We start from the raw sequence: 17,105 nt of genomic DNA on the forward strand, positions 1-17,105 counted from the left end.
AATCTCAGTCAACACAAGCGAACCGCAACATAAAAGATGACGTAATTTATGTTAGAAGCATTTATTTATTTATTTATTCATTCATCTCAGACATAGAAATTGTAAAATAGTAAAATGAGTGTATAAGCTGTTCCTTACAACAATACACATTATTATTATTATTATTATTATTATTTAATTATTATTAGCCTATGAACCGTTGTCAGACATGCATTTCGAAGATTTTAAATAATTTGATTATTTGATTCTGTTCACATAATCTAAAGCACATTCCTTATCACAAAACATAATTAATTTCACAATTAATTGAATGGTGAATTCACTAATCCAGTGACTTCAACTTTCTTTTCACTTTTTGTTTGTGCAGCACAGTATCTGAAACAGCATATTAATAGCTACTGAACGCTCTAAGCGCAGCTCCACCCCTCTAACCAAAGTGACCGAGCCGCGCACATGCACTGACAGCAGTCAAACTTCACTCTCGTGTACGCGCGTCGTCATGGAACTACGGCAAAGCAAAACTTTATGGGAATTTTGTTATGCTTTTTCCTTAGCACTCCCACTGACTATCCATGAACGGTGTTCCTAATCAATGTGTGTAGAAAATAGAGGCGCAATAAAGTGCACTAGATGTCCGCAGTGTTTTGATCTTTTATACCGAGATGACGGATTTAACACAAGGGAATGCGCAAGGAGAGTTCCAGATGAGCCGGTCAACTGTAAGTCCTCAACTGGTGCTGAGAATTGAATACCCACGTTTGCTGTTTGTGGATGAATAACGTGCAACACGTTATAAAGTTTTATCATACTATTATTTTACGTGCATTTACACAAGTTAACAACTATATAGTGAAGCTACGTGTATTAATTTAGTCTAATAAACAGCTGGTAATAAGCAATTAACTGTAATGTAAACGTTCTAAATGTGTAGCTAGCAATTCTTGACAGATGTTTGAAAAATATGCTCTTTCTGCATTTTGATTTTGTTGTTTTTCAAAAAGGTGGAAGGCTGTTCGAGTGGAGAGTCTTCACTCTCACTTGAGCTGAGCCCGAGGAAGAGACTGTCAGCGGAGGAGGAAATGTGTGCCAGCAGACCACCACCTGAAGGCGCAGGAGCCGTGAGCGTCTCGGAATCAGAAAGGGACGAGACTAGGTCAGATCTGTGCAAGCAGTGTCAGATGACTGTAGCTGAACTGAGGAGACAAGCCCTCGCTCTGTCCGACCCCGCTTCCTTAAAGGTCAGTGAGTGAAAATATTATTTTGATGCCACTGCAAAGCACATCCAAGAAACCTTGTTGCTGTATTTTTAGTACTAATTTAAACTGATAATGTTATCTTTCAAGGATCTGCTTTGATTCATGCTGAAATGCATGAGTAAGAAGCTTTTGTTAGTCTCAAGGAGCACTTGACTTTCACCTGAGCCTCAAAGCTCTGGAAGTTGTTCTCTTTGTTACGTTCTGTCACTCTGCTCTTTTCAAAGCATTGTGAAAGCCTCACATAAATCAGATGCAATGCAGTGAATGCCTCTTAAAGGCCATTTTGTGTAAAATCTCATGATCTGATGAAAAGTTGACACAAATAAGCCCTGTCTTTCTAGTTTTACGACCCCCTTATCAGAAAACCGATATCCTATTCAGGCTCCTATTCACAAAGTTCACCCAGTCATCAAAAGGTTAATCTTTTTACTATACCTTCACAGAGAGCAAATATTTCAACAACCTCTTTTTCAAACTATAGGCTTTGTTGTACTTTAGAATGCTTTCAAGTCATAATTTGTCTCAAATGCATACAGGCTTGGATAAAAGCATGATTATGGCTTCACCACACAACTTTCTTAAAATGCTGTTTGAAATGGCTCATTGCTGGATGTTTGGTTTATGGTCAAACTGGTGATGAAGCCTCATCAAGCCTTTGAGTGTGATGATTGGAGTGAGATGTGAGAAGCTCAGCTGTGTGGCATGATGTGCCCCTGTGCTTGCCAATGCTGTAAGTGGATGGGCATGATATAAAGAGAGCAATCTGGATGAAAAAATGAACTATTAAAATAGCACTAAATTGACTGAAATTCTTCAATCAATTGTGAGGTTATTTGTAGATTTTTAGTTGCCTGGAAAATCTAGCCTCACCGCTGTACCAGCGGATGAGTCTGGTCGCCATTGAATCAATTCGATTTCTAGGGCGGAGCAAAGCCGAGCAAACAGGAAGCAGAGTAAACCAATCAAACATCTTCTTTGCGGCAAGCGGAGATGATATGTTAAGCTTTTCCCAAAGCCAGTGGGAAGCAACTAGAGTGACGCTGTTTGCGTCACTGAAATAAACAAATCTGATTGCACGGTACGGTTTGGAGTTGACTCCAGGCGCGACAGAGGGCGGACTGACCACACTGATATATCTTTTAGAAGATATATCATTCTGGACTTGCCAGGCAAGATTTTTAGTGCTGTTTAAGTAATCACACGAGCAAGAGTGCTTTTGTCAAATGATTCAACTCAGTTAACAAAGAGCGTAACTTGTTTCATTCCTAAATGATTCAGTTCGCTTGAATAAATCATTTAAGTGAATGATTCAATGACTCACTTATATAGAGAGTCACTTGTTTTATCCCTAAATGTTTTTATTTATGGATTGATGGATTTATGGATTGAACAAATTAGTTGGCTAAATGACTTGTTCTGAAACGAATGACTCCATGAAACGAGTTCCAAAAATCCGCATTTTGGCTGGAAGATTTAAAGACAACCTCATAAAGAGAGTCACTTGTTTTATATCTCAATAAATCAGTGTTTTTGAACAAATCGTTTGAGTGAATGATTCAAAGACTACCTCATAAAAACATCAATCAAATGTCTCACTGAAAACAACAACAACAGTGTTTTAATGAATGGTTTAAGTGAATGGTTAATGACTACCTTATAAAGCGAGTTACTTGTTTCCTTAATGAATTAGTATTACTGAACAAATCACTTGAGTGAATTATTCAATGACTCCAGATTCTAGCTTTTCGCTTTAACATACTAGTAAATCCAAAAATGATGTCAGCGTCCACAAAAAAACGTCCCCAAGTAAATCAGACTTCTGTTGTCTGCCCTTATCCGACCATATTTAGGTGAAACATTATTGGCTATTTTGAAAAAAAGGGAGGGGCTTCTAGATATAACCTGCCCTGTCTTCCTGTTTCATTGGAAATTATGTCAACACAATTAATAATTCTGTGCTTTCCAAATCACTTTAGTAGGCCTTTAAAGAGAGTCATCTGTTTCATTCATTAAAAAAAATCAGTTTTGACGACTCACTGAATAAATCAGTGAATTGACTACATCATAAAGAGAGTTACTTGTTTCATTCCTGAATGAATCAGTGTCTTTAAATGAATCGGTTGAGTGAATGATTTAATGATTCACTCATAAAGGGAATCATTTGAGTGCATGATTCAAATGATTCACTCATAAAGATAGCCACCTGTTTTGTTTCTTGTTTCAAGCATTTTTGAATGATTCACTTGAACGACTCCATGGCTTACTCATAAAGAGAGTCACTTGCTGCAACATACCTGTAATAATGTAACCTGCAGAAAGAGTCTCTGTAAAATCCCCACCGTTAACGCACAGACTGACAGTCTGTCTGGAATGCGGAAACACAGATTAGCGGCATGATGCCAACAGTGAAAAGCTTCAGTGCTGATGGACTGTTATATCAGCACTCTTGAAATGCTGCTCGACCAATCAGGTTCCTGAAACTAACTGTTCTTTCATTTATTAAACCAATTCATTTATAATGGAGAGTAATGGACAATAATCAATCAAATGGAGGACAGAATTCCATTGTACCAGTTATGTATAACAAAAGCTGAAAGTAAAAATCCCTGATACTTTGAAACAATCCACAAACTCACAAGAAAACAAAACCATCCAGGTCGTCACCCTCGCGGTACACTTTTCTGAATGCTGGTAAACTAAAGCTATAAAACCATTCGCCATTGTTTGTTTGGAGTGTTCACAGTCTATCAGCTCATTCCTAAAGCCACTTTTTTTTTTCTCACAACCTTCCGTTGCTAGAGTTTTCAACAGCTTTTCTTACTTTCACACACTGTTTTCATGCAGAATATGCGAGTGCCAGTTTCTGCGAGTCTGTCGATAGGGGAGGGGCTATTGGAAGTGGCTCATTGTTTTGGGAAACAATGCTTATCTCCCCCCTTGTCCATCGACATTGGGGGGAGAAAACAGTTGAGCGGACTAGCTGTGGAGTCTGTTGAGGAAGTGGAGACCCAGTTGACCTTCATCATGCATTCAAAGTGTTCCTGTATACTCCTCACCAAATTCCCACCACAGTTAAATATAGGCTGTCGACTTTTTATTGTTGTCTGACTTGCTGCTTGGGTTAGCCTCAGGTTTTCCCCCTCCCTTCGCTTTCTTTTGTGGTTGTGTTTCAAGAGAGATCTCATGCTTAGGTAGGATTACAAGCCCTCCGGTTTGCTTTGAACCCCCCCTCAAGTTCTCTTCTCTCCAGGTTACCTCGGGGGATAAAGATAGAGCTTTTGTGTGGGTGTGCATCAGTGTTGGTGGATGCGTATGACCTCGTCCCACCCTAAGATGTGTTATTTTATTTGGTTAGTGCTTCCAGAGATTACTAATATACTCACTCATTCTCATCACCAGTGGTTATCTGAAATCACCCCAAGTTTGGCTGGCCGTTTCACTCTGGCTGTTTGCCCTGTGTGGTCCGCTCCAGGTGTGGGGGATAAAGCGATGGGGTCAAGCCGGAGAGGTTACGCCTCTATCGGCCCCTCTGCTGATGGCTTAATGAGACTGTGGAAGCATTGGCCATGGGAGTCCTGCTTTCCCTGCAGTTGGGAAAAGAAAGGATGCTTTGTCCAGCTGGAGATGTGTGGTGGTTACCTGACCTGAACTTAGAGACTCAAGCGATATGGTTCTAGATGAGAAGCTACAGAGGGTTACTGTTTGTCAGCTCCAACCAAAGTGTGGGTGGCCTGTAGGCTTAAATCCTGTGTTTAAATTGGTTGAGTTTTCATTATTCTTGATTTTCAATTGCGATTCACACCTGCTCCCCCCCTCATATGTTCATTATGAAAATTGCTCTCAGTTTGCTGGTAAAGTCTGGGAACCGCAGCACTCAATAAGTTTCAGATATCAGGCTGCTCTAATGACCCAGCTGCACTTCAGTGGTTCATACTAGAGCTCATTTATTCCACGCCAGCTTGTGCTGGCAAGGAATACTGGCCTCTTGGTCAATTATTTTTGTGTAATTGCTGAAATTTATGTTTTTTTCGTTGTTGTTGTTGTTGTATGCAGTTTAACAATCCAGTGGTAACATTCAAATAGGCTTGTTAAGCCAGACTTTTGAATATTGGCAAAAAAAAAACAAAAAACTTTTAGGCAGAGTTTGCAGCCTTTTTATGGCATTGATAAAAATAACTGACTGACATCTAAAGTGATGTTAGATTAGATAAAAATATTATTAAATAATATATATTAAATAAATTACAAAACAAATAATAATAATAATAATAAAAAAGAAAAATATTCCATTTATTTTTGTAAAAGTATATGATAAAATCATTTTGTTATCATAAAATTGTATCATGCATCGACTCCGTGCGGATGAATCCAATGTTAATGTTAACAACATCAGGATTGCGTGACTGTGTATTTAGCGTGTATTAGCGTTACCTGTAGATTTCAATTTCTGTATCCACTCCGCAGTCTGACGTCTTTTGCTTTTGACTACGGGTGAATCTCCAGTTGTCACTGAGGATTGTCATTTGGCTCTTTCTGGATTACAATCCGCCATCAAAATGATAAGTTTAATTACTCCAGCTGCTGTGAGAAAAGGCTATAAAATGATCCACTACCAGCAGCATCCTCACATGATATAGCTACTAGCTGGGACTCCTTCCTTTCTGTTTACAGACGTGACGTAATGACGCAAAGACGAACGGCTGCATGCTCGAAATTTCACACAGAAATCCACCAGTACCTTTCTTATTATAAAACGTTATTACAAGCTTATCGTTGTGAATCGGGCTAAGGAGAGAGTTTTGAACACTGGCTGGATATGTACTTGCTCAAAAATTGATTTTGGATCATTTTTAACCAAAAAAAGGTTACGGACTGCAATTTTTTAAAATATTTATGTATAAAATATATTTATGTATAATATAAATTTTATAAATATATATACAGTATATACATGCAAATATTTCTGTATGGGTGTTTATTTAAATATACATAATAATTATACACAGTACACACACATATATTATGTAAACACAAATTTTTATTTCTGGATGTGATTATGAAAGGCTGAGACAAATACGCAAACTTTAGGTGGATCTGTGAAACATGTACATCAATAATTGAAACCAAATTCAATACATATGTAACGTCAGGACTGACGTAATGAATTGTAATGTGAATTTGAAGTGAAAATTGACCTTGTATGTATTGGCAAGTGCACCAAAACAAATTATTCAGAAGTGAAATCCTCATTGAAAACATTGTAAAATCTTAATATTTGCTCAAAAGTGAGTTCCTGCCAGGAAATGCATGGTCAGCACTGCAGCCCGGTCTGTGACAGGCTGTTTCTTTACAGTCTTCTGCCAAGCATACGCTCGCAGGCGGCAATTAGTCTTTCTTTACGCCCCACAGCTTTTAATGGCTTCACTCTTTTTCACCAGGTTTGCTTTCAGCCCGCGCCATCCTTTGTTTTATTATTTATTACCAGTGATTCCTTCGCCTGATATCAGTGAGGAATGGTCTCTTCTCTTCAAACAATAAAGAAGCTCTTCCCTCAGTAGTTCATTCACTTCAATGTCAGGGCACTTAACACCTGAACAATGCCTGAGGATGGAATGCCTGGAAGCTTAACACGGGACAATGGACAAAGACTTCATTGCCTACAATGATTGGCACTTAACTAGTCACAAAGATCCAGCACATTACCCAAGACTCGCAATTTAAAAAATGGCCAACGTTAACCCTAAATCATATGCCTGGCTACGATAACCATTAACCGGTAAGAATGAATCTGAGACGTCTAATGTCAAACTTTTTCACTCCACTGGCTGTCCGCTTCGATTACAAGATCATTCAACAAAATTTAAGGGCATTCGCACCTGGGTTAGAACAATCTAGCGGTATGGAATGTGGCATTCCCAATCCCATTATTGTGATGATGAAGGACTACACGGTATATGGTATCACGTTTAATAAGATGAATATGCGCTTTGGGGTGACCGTTATTTCATCTCCTTTGTCCAAAGAAAGGCACTGAAATGGCTGTCATCAATTATAATGACCACTACAGTTCTAAGGGTCTATAAGCTCTCTGTTGTGACATGTAAGAAGTTTAAAGTCCGTTCACAAGGCAGGTTGAAAACACCTGCATCCCTCCATCCTTCAAATGCTGTGTGAAACCTTAGATGAAGGTTGTAATGAGAATACTTAGCTCTCATTTGCTGTCAGTCATCTCCCTGAACTCTCTCGTGACCAGACCTCCTAAAACCCCCCTGGGAGGATCATCTAAAGCAAAGCAAGATAGATTTGCAGTTTGCCGTTTTCATTTCGAACACTTAACCCCTGCAGCTGTGTGTCTATATGTGCGTATGAGCGACACTGGGCCTTTAACTGCCGCATGAAAGGTCAGTGTGGTTGGCTGCTATGGGATAAGAATCTTAACAAAGTATGAAAATGGGTGGACCATGCCTGATTAGACTACATTGTTTTGGACAATAAAGATGGAGATATTTTAAAGGGCAGTGGCTAATTGTCTCATTCAATTTGTAGTTGCATAAGCCACTTAGATGTTATATTGTATGCCAGTGCTCAGAAGTATTATGAAAATTCTTGGAGCTGTAGACAGGCTTGAAAAGACATGGCATTTTAAAACTATTCTAGTTTAAAAAGCAAAACCTCCAACTCTACGCATACACTCTTAAAAATAAAGAGGGTTCCAAAAGAGGGTTTTCATAGCAATGGCCTTTAAGAACCATTTTTGGTTTTGCAAAGAACCTTTCAGTAAGGTGCAAAGAACATTTGAATAATCTGAAGAACCTTTTTCAACTCTCTCTTAAAAATAAAGGTTCTTTAATCACTTTGATGGTTCCATGAAGAACCTTTCCATTGCACAAAAGGTTCTTTATAGTGATTCTTTAGTTTATTCATGTTATTTTAGGACATTTTTCTTAAAATGTAAGAAAAAAATGGTTCTTTTAGGAACTGTTCATTGAAAGGTTCTTTGTGGAATCCAAAATACTTCTTCTATGCCATCACTGTGAAAACCTTTCTTTGGAACCTTATTTTAAGAGTGTATAAAGAACCTTTGGTCCCACTTTATATTAAGTGGCCTTAACTACTATGTACTTACATTTAAATTAATCATTTGATACAATGCACTTATTGTGTACATACATGTTTTTACATTGTACTTGTATTTTAAAAACACCTGCATGTAATTACATCTGTAATTATTTTCTGTAATTACATGTATAACTACACTGTTGACCCATCCCTTACACCTTACCCCTACCCTTAAACCTACCCATACCACCAAAGCTTTCCCTAACCTTACCCGTATCCTACCTCAATAGCAGCAAAAGTGTTTTGCAATTCAATATGAACCCAATAAGTACATTCTACTTATTTTTTGATGTAAGTACATAGTAGTTAAGGCCACTTAATACAAAGTGGGACCGAACCTTTTGTTCGGGTTCCATAGATATGCAAATGGTTCCATAGTTAAACAGATAGTTCACCCCAAAATGAAAATTTTGTCATTATTTACTTACTCTCAAGTTGTTCCAAACCTGTACGAGTTTCTTTCTTCTGATGAACACAAACAAAGCTATTTTAAAGAACGGAGTGTATATTTACACCAAGTGCAAATAGCGTCCCTTGTTGGCAAACGCTATTTACACTAGCTCCGCCCACCAATGTCTGGTTGGGCCACTCAGTGTCTTTAGTGGCGCAGCAGTAGTGAGTAAGACTCGCAGACTTGCCTTTTAATGCGATTGACATGGGTTCGAATCCGCCTTTTGCCGAGCTCGCATTTATTTTCAATAAAAATGAAAATAATGTTCTAAAAGTGGAAATAAACTGCAAACAAGTGTTTAATAATATTAAAAGTAGGGATGGGCATTTTACCAAATTATTGTAGCCTATTCGAATATTTGGGTTCGTAAAAAACTAATATTCGAATATTCGTTTATTTAAATGAGGTTAAACAAGAAAGACGTTATTGTTTTATATTCATCAATATTTTGTAACCATTTCTGAACAAGCTTACGATTAGGCAATATACACAACAAGCTTACATTATATCTCATTATATTCTTTTAGTTATGTGTAAACAGAAAATATTAAGAGCCAAAGCATTTAATCTCAAGCAGCACGAGCGGGAAAATACCAATAAAGCAGACAGCGCCAGTTATCGTACAAAACGTACATAATACACTCAAGTCAGTATATGGTTATCGTGATCATATTGTTTCACATGTTCATGTTGAGAAAAACAATAATATCCACATGCTCGGGTGAGAAAACGAACCGTGCTGACAGACGTTGCAGAGACTAAGATAACATAACGGTGTGCTAAGCCAAGTTTCTAACAGTAGCACTTTGTTTTCTGTTTGTAAATATATCTCCCTCGAGGAAGCATGTGTCTCAAAATCATTTTGCTATAAGATAAGTTATCATCTTGGCTCACTCGGGGATAACCATAGAGGATAACGTACACTTAATAAAATAAACTTGCTCCACGCTCCACAGCACCACCCGGTGCATTTAGTTATAACTGCGAATTTTAGTGCTCAGGATTTATCATGGATTCACTGCATTTACGGCCAGCAAAGCAACATAGTAAAATTCGAATAGTATTTTTATTTTTCGAATATTAATTACAGAACGAATATTCGACTATTTGTGCACATCCCTAATTCAAAGTGTTTATTGGGTAGGGTTAGAGGAAGGTGTAGGGAGGGTTTTTATTCTCCCAATAAGGAAGCATCCATTTAATAATTTTAATAAATATATTAATTTACACAATTTATGATATTATTGCATCCTGTTAATGTACAAAAATAGTATCTGCCAATATTAAGTATAGATAGCACCTAATTACTATTTACTCTTATTGCAAAGAACTGATACTTTTACATGGTGTAAATAGAATCCATCACTATTTTCACATAGTGTAAATAGCTTATCGCTAAGAAAATGCTGCTATTGTGACTTAGTGTAAATAGAATGGGCCCTATTTTTACGATCTAAACGCAAAGTGTAAAGCGCACGGCGCAGGTGCACTCAGGGCGTGTCCAAATCCACTTTTGCTATTTTAACGACGGAAAAACGGTCCGTGCGCCGGCGCGCATTTTTGAAATGGGTTGTCCCTATTCTCTTAATGAGTAATGGCCGTAACGTTCAATAAACCAATCAGAGTGTCATCTCCCATTCCCTTTAAGAGCGAGATGCGCTTGCGCCATGGCGGATTGCTATTTACATGGCGGAATTTGTTGGCAATGAGTCAGTTAATATATGTGTGTGTATTGGCACGATTGTTCAATTAATTCGCCAATTTCGTTCATCATTATAAGTAGTAATAGGCTGAATTGAAAACAGGTAGCCTAATTCTAATACACGCAATGACTATTCATCATTACATTTTTATATTTATGTAGCCTACACAATAATATTCTTTTACACTGTAATCCTTTTGTTTTTAATATTTGTCATGTTTGTGTGATGCGCATCCCTGTGTGTAATAAGCAAAGTCAACACGCACTGTGGACGCGCCCAGAGGCGCGCTCTAACCAAAAAATATTGCGCCACTGACTTTAGACTTTAGACCAGGTTTGAGTTGGTCTATGGCGCAGTCTATTTTCAGCTCCTTAAAATAGCAATGCGCCGGCAATGCTCCTGAACACACCTCTTTTTTATACCAGCACGCCCATGGGCGCACTAACTGGCGCAAATGCATTTACTAATTTAAGGACGTGGCGCTGAACGGGAAAACGCGAACGGCGCCGGACGCAAACTAGCAAACACACTTGCGCTGCGCCTTGCGTCGCATTGCGCCGGGTGTATTATAGGGCCCATTATATTGCTATTTTCACTAGTGTAAATAGCATCTGTCGTTAAGAAAATATGCTATTTTCACTTAGTGTAAATACCATCTATTGCTATTTTGCACTTGGTGCAAATAGCCACTGCCTTTAAAGAATGTTGGTAACCAGACAGTTGACGGTACCCATTGACTTCCATAGTAGGAAAAAAATACTATGGAAGTCAATGCCGTAAACTGTCTAGTTACCAACATTCTTTAAAATATCTTATTTTGTGTTCAACAGAAGAAAGGTTTGGAACAACATACAGGTTTGGAACAACATGAGAATGAGTAAATGATGACAAAATGTTCATATGGAACCATAGATGCCAAGAACTTTGAATGTATCCTCTTTTTATAGAGTAAAATGCGTCGATGAGTCTTGAATCTTAATATTCAGGTTGTTTGTTAGATTGAAATGTGTCAATAAGCCTTATGCTTTGGTGAGCTCATCTGAGTTTTCAGTTTACTTTAAATGTGACTGCATGCCCAACGGCATTGTTTGAATGTTTATTCCAAAGAGTTCAATTATTTCCTCACACCCCTACCAGAGAAAAACTCACGGTTCTCACGAGAAGAGAGGCTGGTTGAAGTGGAGTTGAAGGTCTACTGGAAGTCCTGGTTCAACTTGCTCATCCCATTCTTCACTCTTAACCCTGCAGGGGAGGTTTGCCTTTAGCACATGCCAGAGCAGTCACTATAAATCACTCAGTTTTATTGCCTTTATTAGTTTCTCATTCAGTTCTGCTCCTGTGCCCTTTTCACATACTTTCGAATGCTCAGAGTTTACAAGAAATTCAAAGCCGTTTATCAGAACGTAACAACAGGAGAATTGTGACGGACATGGGGCGGATGGCATTCGTTGAACATTTTTACGTCAACCCACACCTGATTCTTTGAATTGTCTTTTTGTTACATGTCTCTGATGTTGTTTGAAAGAAAAACATTTTATGATTAATGGGTCAATGACATAAGATGGTTCATGTTAAAGAAAAATATTTTTAAAACAAACATGCCAGGTTCTTAGAACTGTACATTTTGTATTTATGTTGCTTTCATATAAAAAAGTTGTCATTTTTTATATATGTATTTCATGTTATGTATTTATGTATTTATTTCACTATATATATATATATATATATATATATATATATATATATATATATATATATATATATATATATATATATATATATATATATATATATATATATATATCAAGGTAGAAAGTATTTCTTACAAATATTAAGCATTATTAATTCATAAATACCAAGTTTTTGATGTCATGCTTTGCTTCCTGCATAAAGTTGGTTGCAAATGACTTTGATCACACCTGTTGACATGACAGACATTTTTTTTTTTTTTTTTTCAAATATTAATAAGTAGTGAAGCAGTAAATTTTCATTAAATTCAAGAATTCATTCTTTTAAAGGTTTTCTTGATTGTAATATCAGGACATTTATATTATCCTGACATTTATGGCAAAAAATATCAAATGAATTTCGATTCAGAATTTAAAATCATGTTCATCATAGTAGAGGTTTATTCAAGTCACTGTTTGAATTAATTGCATTTTAATGTTTTCTTTAAATCTATTTAATAGATTATTTTCATTCACCCTATGCAAATAGGTTTTTCCTTAAAAAAATCCCCCCCAAAATATAATTTAATTAAAAAAACATACCCAAATCCAGAAAGACTTTGACAGCATGACTTTGTAAACTGGTCAGCCAATGTGAAACCGGCAATACCGGTAGCGTTTTAATACCAAATTGTAAGTTTGAATAATAGTTAACAGTGTGTTTGTAGCCCAGGGTTCACTCTCCTTACAGAGGTTCAGACTGGAGATGGACGTTTTATGCATGCCGCTCTTGTCTTCCTCTTAACCTTTCAACCCAACGTCGACCATAGGAAAACCAGAATGTAAACCACAGGAAATGACGGGTTGAGAGAGCCAAGTACTACATTGCATTATTGATGTTTACTCCTGTGAGCCCTGCTATCTGATTCTCAATCAGTGAGTGTTTAAACTCATTGTTTGCTTCCGGCTGTTTCACTGTTAAGCTGTGTGCTCAGCTGATATGACTATGATAAGCTCTTCCTAAATTGTTTTACTCTCAGTCTCAGGCCTTTGATGTTGAAACAAAGCTCTTGTTTTGCATGTGTCTTTCTTAGGGCATGTATTGATGCTCGCAGAGATTACATTATATATATATATATATATATATATATATATATATATATATATATATATATATATATATATATATATATATATATATATATATATATATATATATACATTTCCAAGGAGGTCATTTGCATATTGAGCTTTGGCCTATTTACTGTTTTATGTAGATTGTTCAGACATGTTGTTTGAAGCTGTCAAATATAAATCTTGAAGCACTTGTAGTTACTCTTTTGTCCTCTAGAGGCATATGGGCTTCTCTTTTTAATGCACTCTTGACCATTGGTTTTATAGAAGGATTTTTTGAGCTGGTGAAAGAAGTTTTATTTTTTGCCAGTCAGATCCATTTCTCAGTTGAACCAATTTTAAAATTATCTGCTGACTTTTAATTTTTATTTAATTTTTAGAGGTTAAATTAATAAATGGATTGTGTATTTGGTACAACAGATAGTAATATAAAGTGGCCAAAAAAGCATTTGAACACATAAGAAAAAAGTAAAACATTCTCAGAACTAACTAATTTTTATATTATTAATTTATTTTAGTATTTTTTAATATATATAATTTAAAAAAAACACTTTTTTATTTAAAACTATTTTATGTCAAATATTTTGCAAATAAATACATGTAATCTAATGTAAAGAAAGACAATAATTTAAAAAAGAGAGATGCAGTCCCAGTTATGATTTGCAACACCCCCAAATTCAGCTTTTGGGGGGTCTCTCCAGCCACCCCCTCCCTCGCCTCAAACACTGCTGCAGGATATGCAGTGAAAAAGATGTCAGAGAAAAAAAAAAAACAGTTCACACTGGCTAGTTTACAGCCATACTTTCTCTCATTCTGTATTTTATCCCAGGCTGCCAACAGCAAGAGGAAACTTCTCAATGTTGTAGGGTGTGACACAGGAAACAGGCTGAAGAGGGCTTGAGCTGAAGGCTGTGTAACTGTGTGTGCATAAATGCTTGAGTGCACTGGCATATGTGTGGTTTCGGACTGTTTGGAAATCCACACGACTGAATCTGTGTGGAAAAAGAACATCCAGGAATGTTCCAACCAACGTAATTGCTATTGCCTGTCATTCCTTACTCTGTCCAGTCCTGCCTGCTATTACACTAAATGTCAGGCCGACTGTAGGCTAGCAGATAAGACATAAGCGTGCAGCATACCGCACCAGCTCTATGTAGATTTGATCGCATATGGCCATCAGCTGATCAGTGCAATGTCTCTTTGATTTTGTTCTCACAGGAAATTGAAGTATGTTATTTGATCCAGTGGTTCTCAACTGGTTTTGCTTTAGGATGCATAGACGTAGTATTTTCAAGCTCTCAAGCAAATAATTCACCACACAAAACACATTGTGGTTAAGTACAAAAAAACATGTTTTAAGTTTTCAGATGACATTGTGTGAATAGAATAGAACAGAATAGAATAGAATAGAATCTTTAGTTATCACCACATAACCCCTGGAATCATTTTCATGTAACATATTTGCCATGATGACACCATAGAACAGCACAAGGACATTTGCTTTTGAGCAACCAGAGGTTAAGTGCCTCTCTCATGGCCCATTATTGATGACTCACTTCTTGTAGAGATTGAACTAGAAGCTACACAACACCTTCATTTTAATGTAAATAACCGCATGAAATCAAAATGGGACTTTTGTGGCTTTTAATCCATCTCTGTGAAATTTGAGGCCATCTATATGCTAGATTTTTTTTTAGTTCTTAGCACTTTTAGCAGATTGTACAGTTCAGCCTGCAGTTCCTCTCCAGGCCACCAGAGGGAACCTTCACCAGAATTCTAGGAAGTAACTTCCTTCCTCTATGAAAATCATCCCCTATACCCTTATATAGTGCACTATTTGAGTGGATAGCCATTGTAGTGGTGTCCAAAACCATTGTGGACATTATCAAGTGCACTCATCCATAATGCACCTTATTAACAAATGTACAACAGATGTTCACTCAACAGCTTGTCGCTAGAGAATAATAATGCATTGTTAGCTTCGTACTGAATGAATTCCCGCGTCTTGACAGAAGATGGCTTCTGTAGCACTATCACGTGCACTCAGTGTCCAAATTTGCTCACATACAAATTTGGATACAGCCAATAGCTGCCAATTTTATTAGCTGTTAGTATGTTTAATGTCCCCATGAAATCAAAATGGACCATTTATATTTTTTATGAAACATTTCAGTATTTATTATAAACGATTTAGCCGTGCACATCATTATTATTCATTTTTTTTAATTCATGTGCCCTCATAATCTTTAATCAAAATAACTTCCCCTCCCTCTTGCTGTGACATCTCTTCTGTTCTCTGATGATGTGTTTACTGGTGTGAGGGCGGGGCAACCTGTCACTCACATGAGTTCCACCAATAGCAAACCACAACCATCCAACGATTCAATCAATTCTTGATGGACAAAATCAAGCAATCAGATGTATATCACAATAGAAAAGACCATCACAACTTCCGTTTCATGCTGACTTCTACAGATTGTGACAGTTCGGCCTGCAGCTGCTCTCCAGTCCACCAGAGGGAACATTCACAAGAATCCTAGGAAGTCACTTCCCTCCACCTAATACACCAGCCTCTGACTAACAATAACAAATGGCTAAAATACTAATGTGCCCAAACAAAAGTGCTTAAATAAATCTCTGTAAGATATGAGGTCATTCATATGAAAGTTGATTTTAGCTCTTAGTACTTTTAGCAGATTGTGACAGTTCAGCCTCTTCACCCCTCTCCGTTCCACCAGAGGGAACCTTCTACAGATTTGTAGGAAATTTCCCTCTAATACACCTACCCCTGACTAGCAATAGCAAATAGCTAAAATGTTAATGAGCCCCCCAAAAAGGTATTGATTCGATGTGCAGCCACTGTTGAAAGAATATGGCTACTGTTTTCAGACGTGCCATGACTGGATACCGTTTAACAAACATGAACAACTGTAAATTCATTTGGAAGGAAGGACTTTGCAACATTATGGCTATTCCGGCCTTGACATCGGTGTTAGTGTCTGCTGGTCAGTGGGTCAACTGTCAGCCCAAACTGTCATTGTATTGTTGGCATACATGTAAGTTTGGCTGGATCCCCTGTGGTGTTTGGCTTGGCATGTGTAAGCATGATATGAGTGTGTGTGTGTGTGTGTGTGTGTGTGTGTGTGTGTGTGTGTGTGTGTGTGTGGTGCCTCTTGTAAGCCCTTATTTATTCTCCATTCTGCAGAACTCATTGTGATATGTGGGCCTCATAAATTTGTGCAAGGAAATGCCCGTCAAAGTTCACACCTAAGTTCATTTCATGCTTCACTGTCTTCCTCTGTGTGTGTGGTGCCGCATGTTATCATGCGAGTCTGTGTGTGAGATTTTGCATAAAAATATGCTGGTTTATCATGGAATGATAATCTTTTATTCTTTTTGTGTTTGAGCGTGTGTGCGTGTTCAGAATTGATTCAGGCTCTTCTATGATAACTCTGCTGTGAAAAGGTTTCTCTCAAAGATGGAAGATTTAATCAGCCATTACAGTAAAAATGATTTGTCTTACGTTTGGTAACGGGATTCACTGGGTTAAAGCCACTGCTTCCAGCTGCTTTCAGTTTTTTGTCTGTCTGGATAATAGTCTACTTGAGAGGTTCTCAAACTTTCCTGGTAAAACAAAAATTGTGGACAACCTACAACCCCAGCAACTACCTCAGAACAATTCCCAGTTTTAACTTCAAAATCATAAGAATGTGTAAATAAGAAGGTTTGAACTAAAACAGTGATGTTACTGAAATGAGACAACATAAATGTATTA

General features: G+C 37.3%; 1 protein-coding gene across 1 annotated transcript in view; it reads left to right on the forward strand.

The window, feature by feature from the left end:
* Nucleotides 1-505: 505 nt before the first annotated feature.
* Nucleotides 506-17,105, forward strand: part of kif26ab (kinesin family member 26Ab) — a 106,271-nt gene continuing 89,671 nt past the window's right edge. The window contains exons 1-2 of the mRNA XM_067366787.1: nucleotides 506-719; nucleotides 1,002-1,238. Of these exons, the coding sequence (XP_067222888.1) occupies nucleotides 663-719; nucleotides 1,002-1,238 (294 nt within the window). The 5' untranslated portion in view covers nucleotides 506-662. The remainder of the gene's footprint in view (nucleotides 720-1,001; nucleotides 1,239-17,105) is intronic.

This window comes from Chanodichthys erythropterus, chromosome 18, assembly GCF_024489055.1.
Source record: "Chanodichthys erythropterus isolate Z2021 chromosome 18, ASM2448905v1, whole genome shotgun sequence".
Lineage (NCBI taxonomy): Eukaryota > Metazoa > Chordata > Actinopteri > Cypriniformes > Xenocyprididae > Chanodichthys > Chanodichthys erythropterus.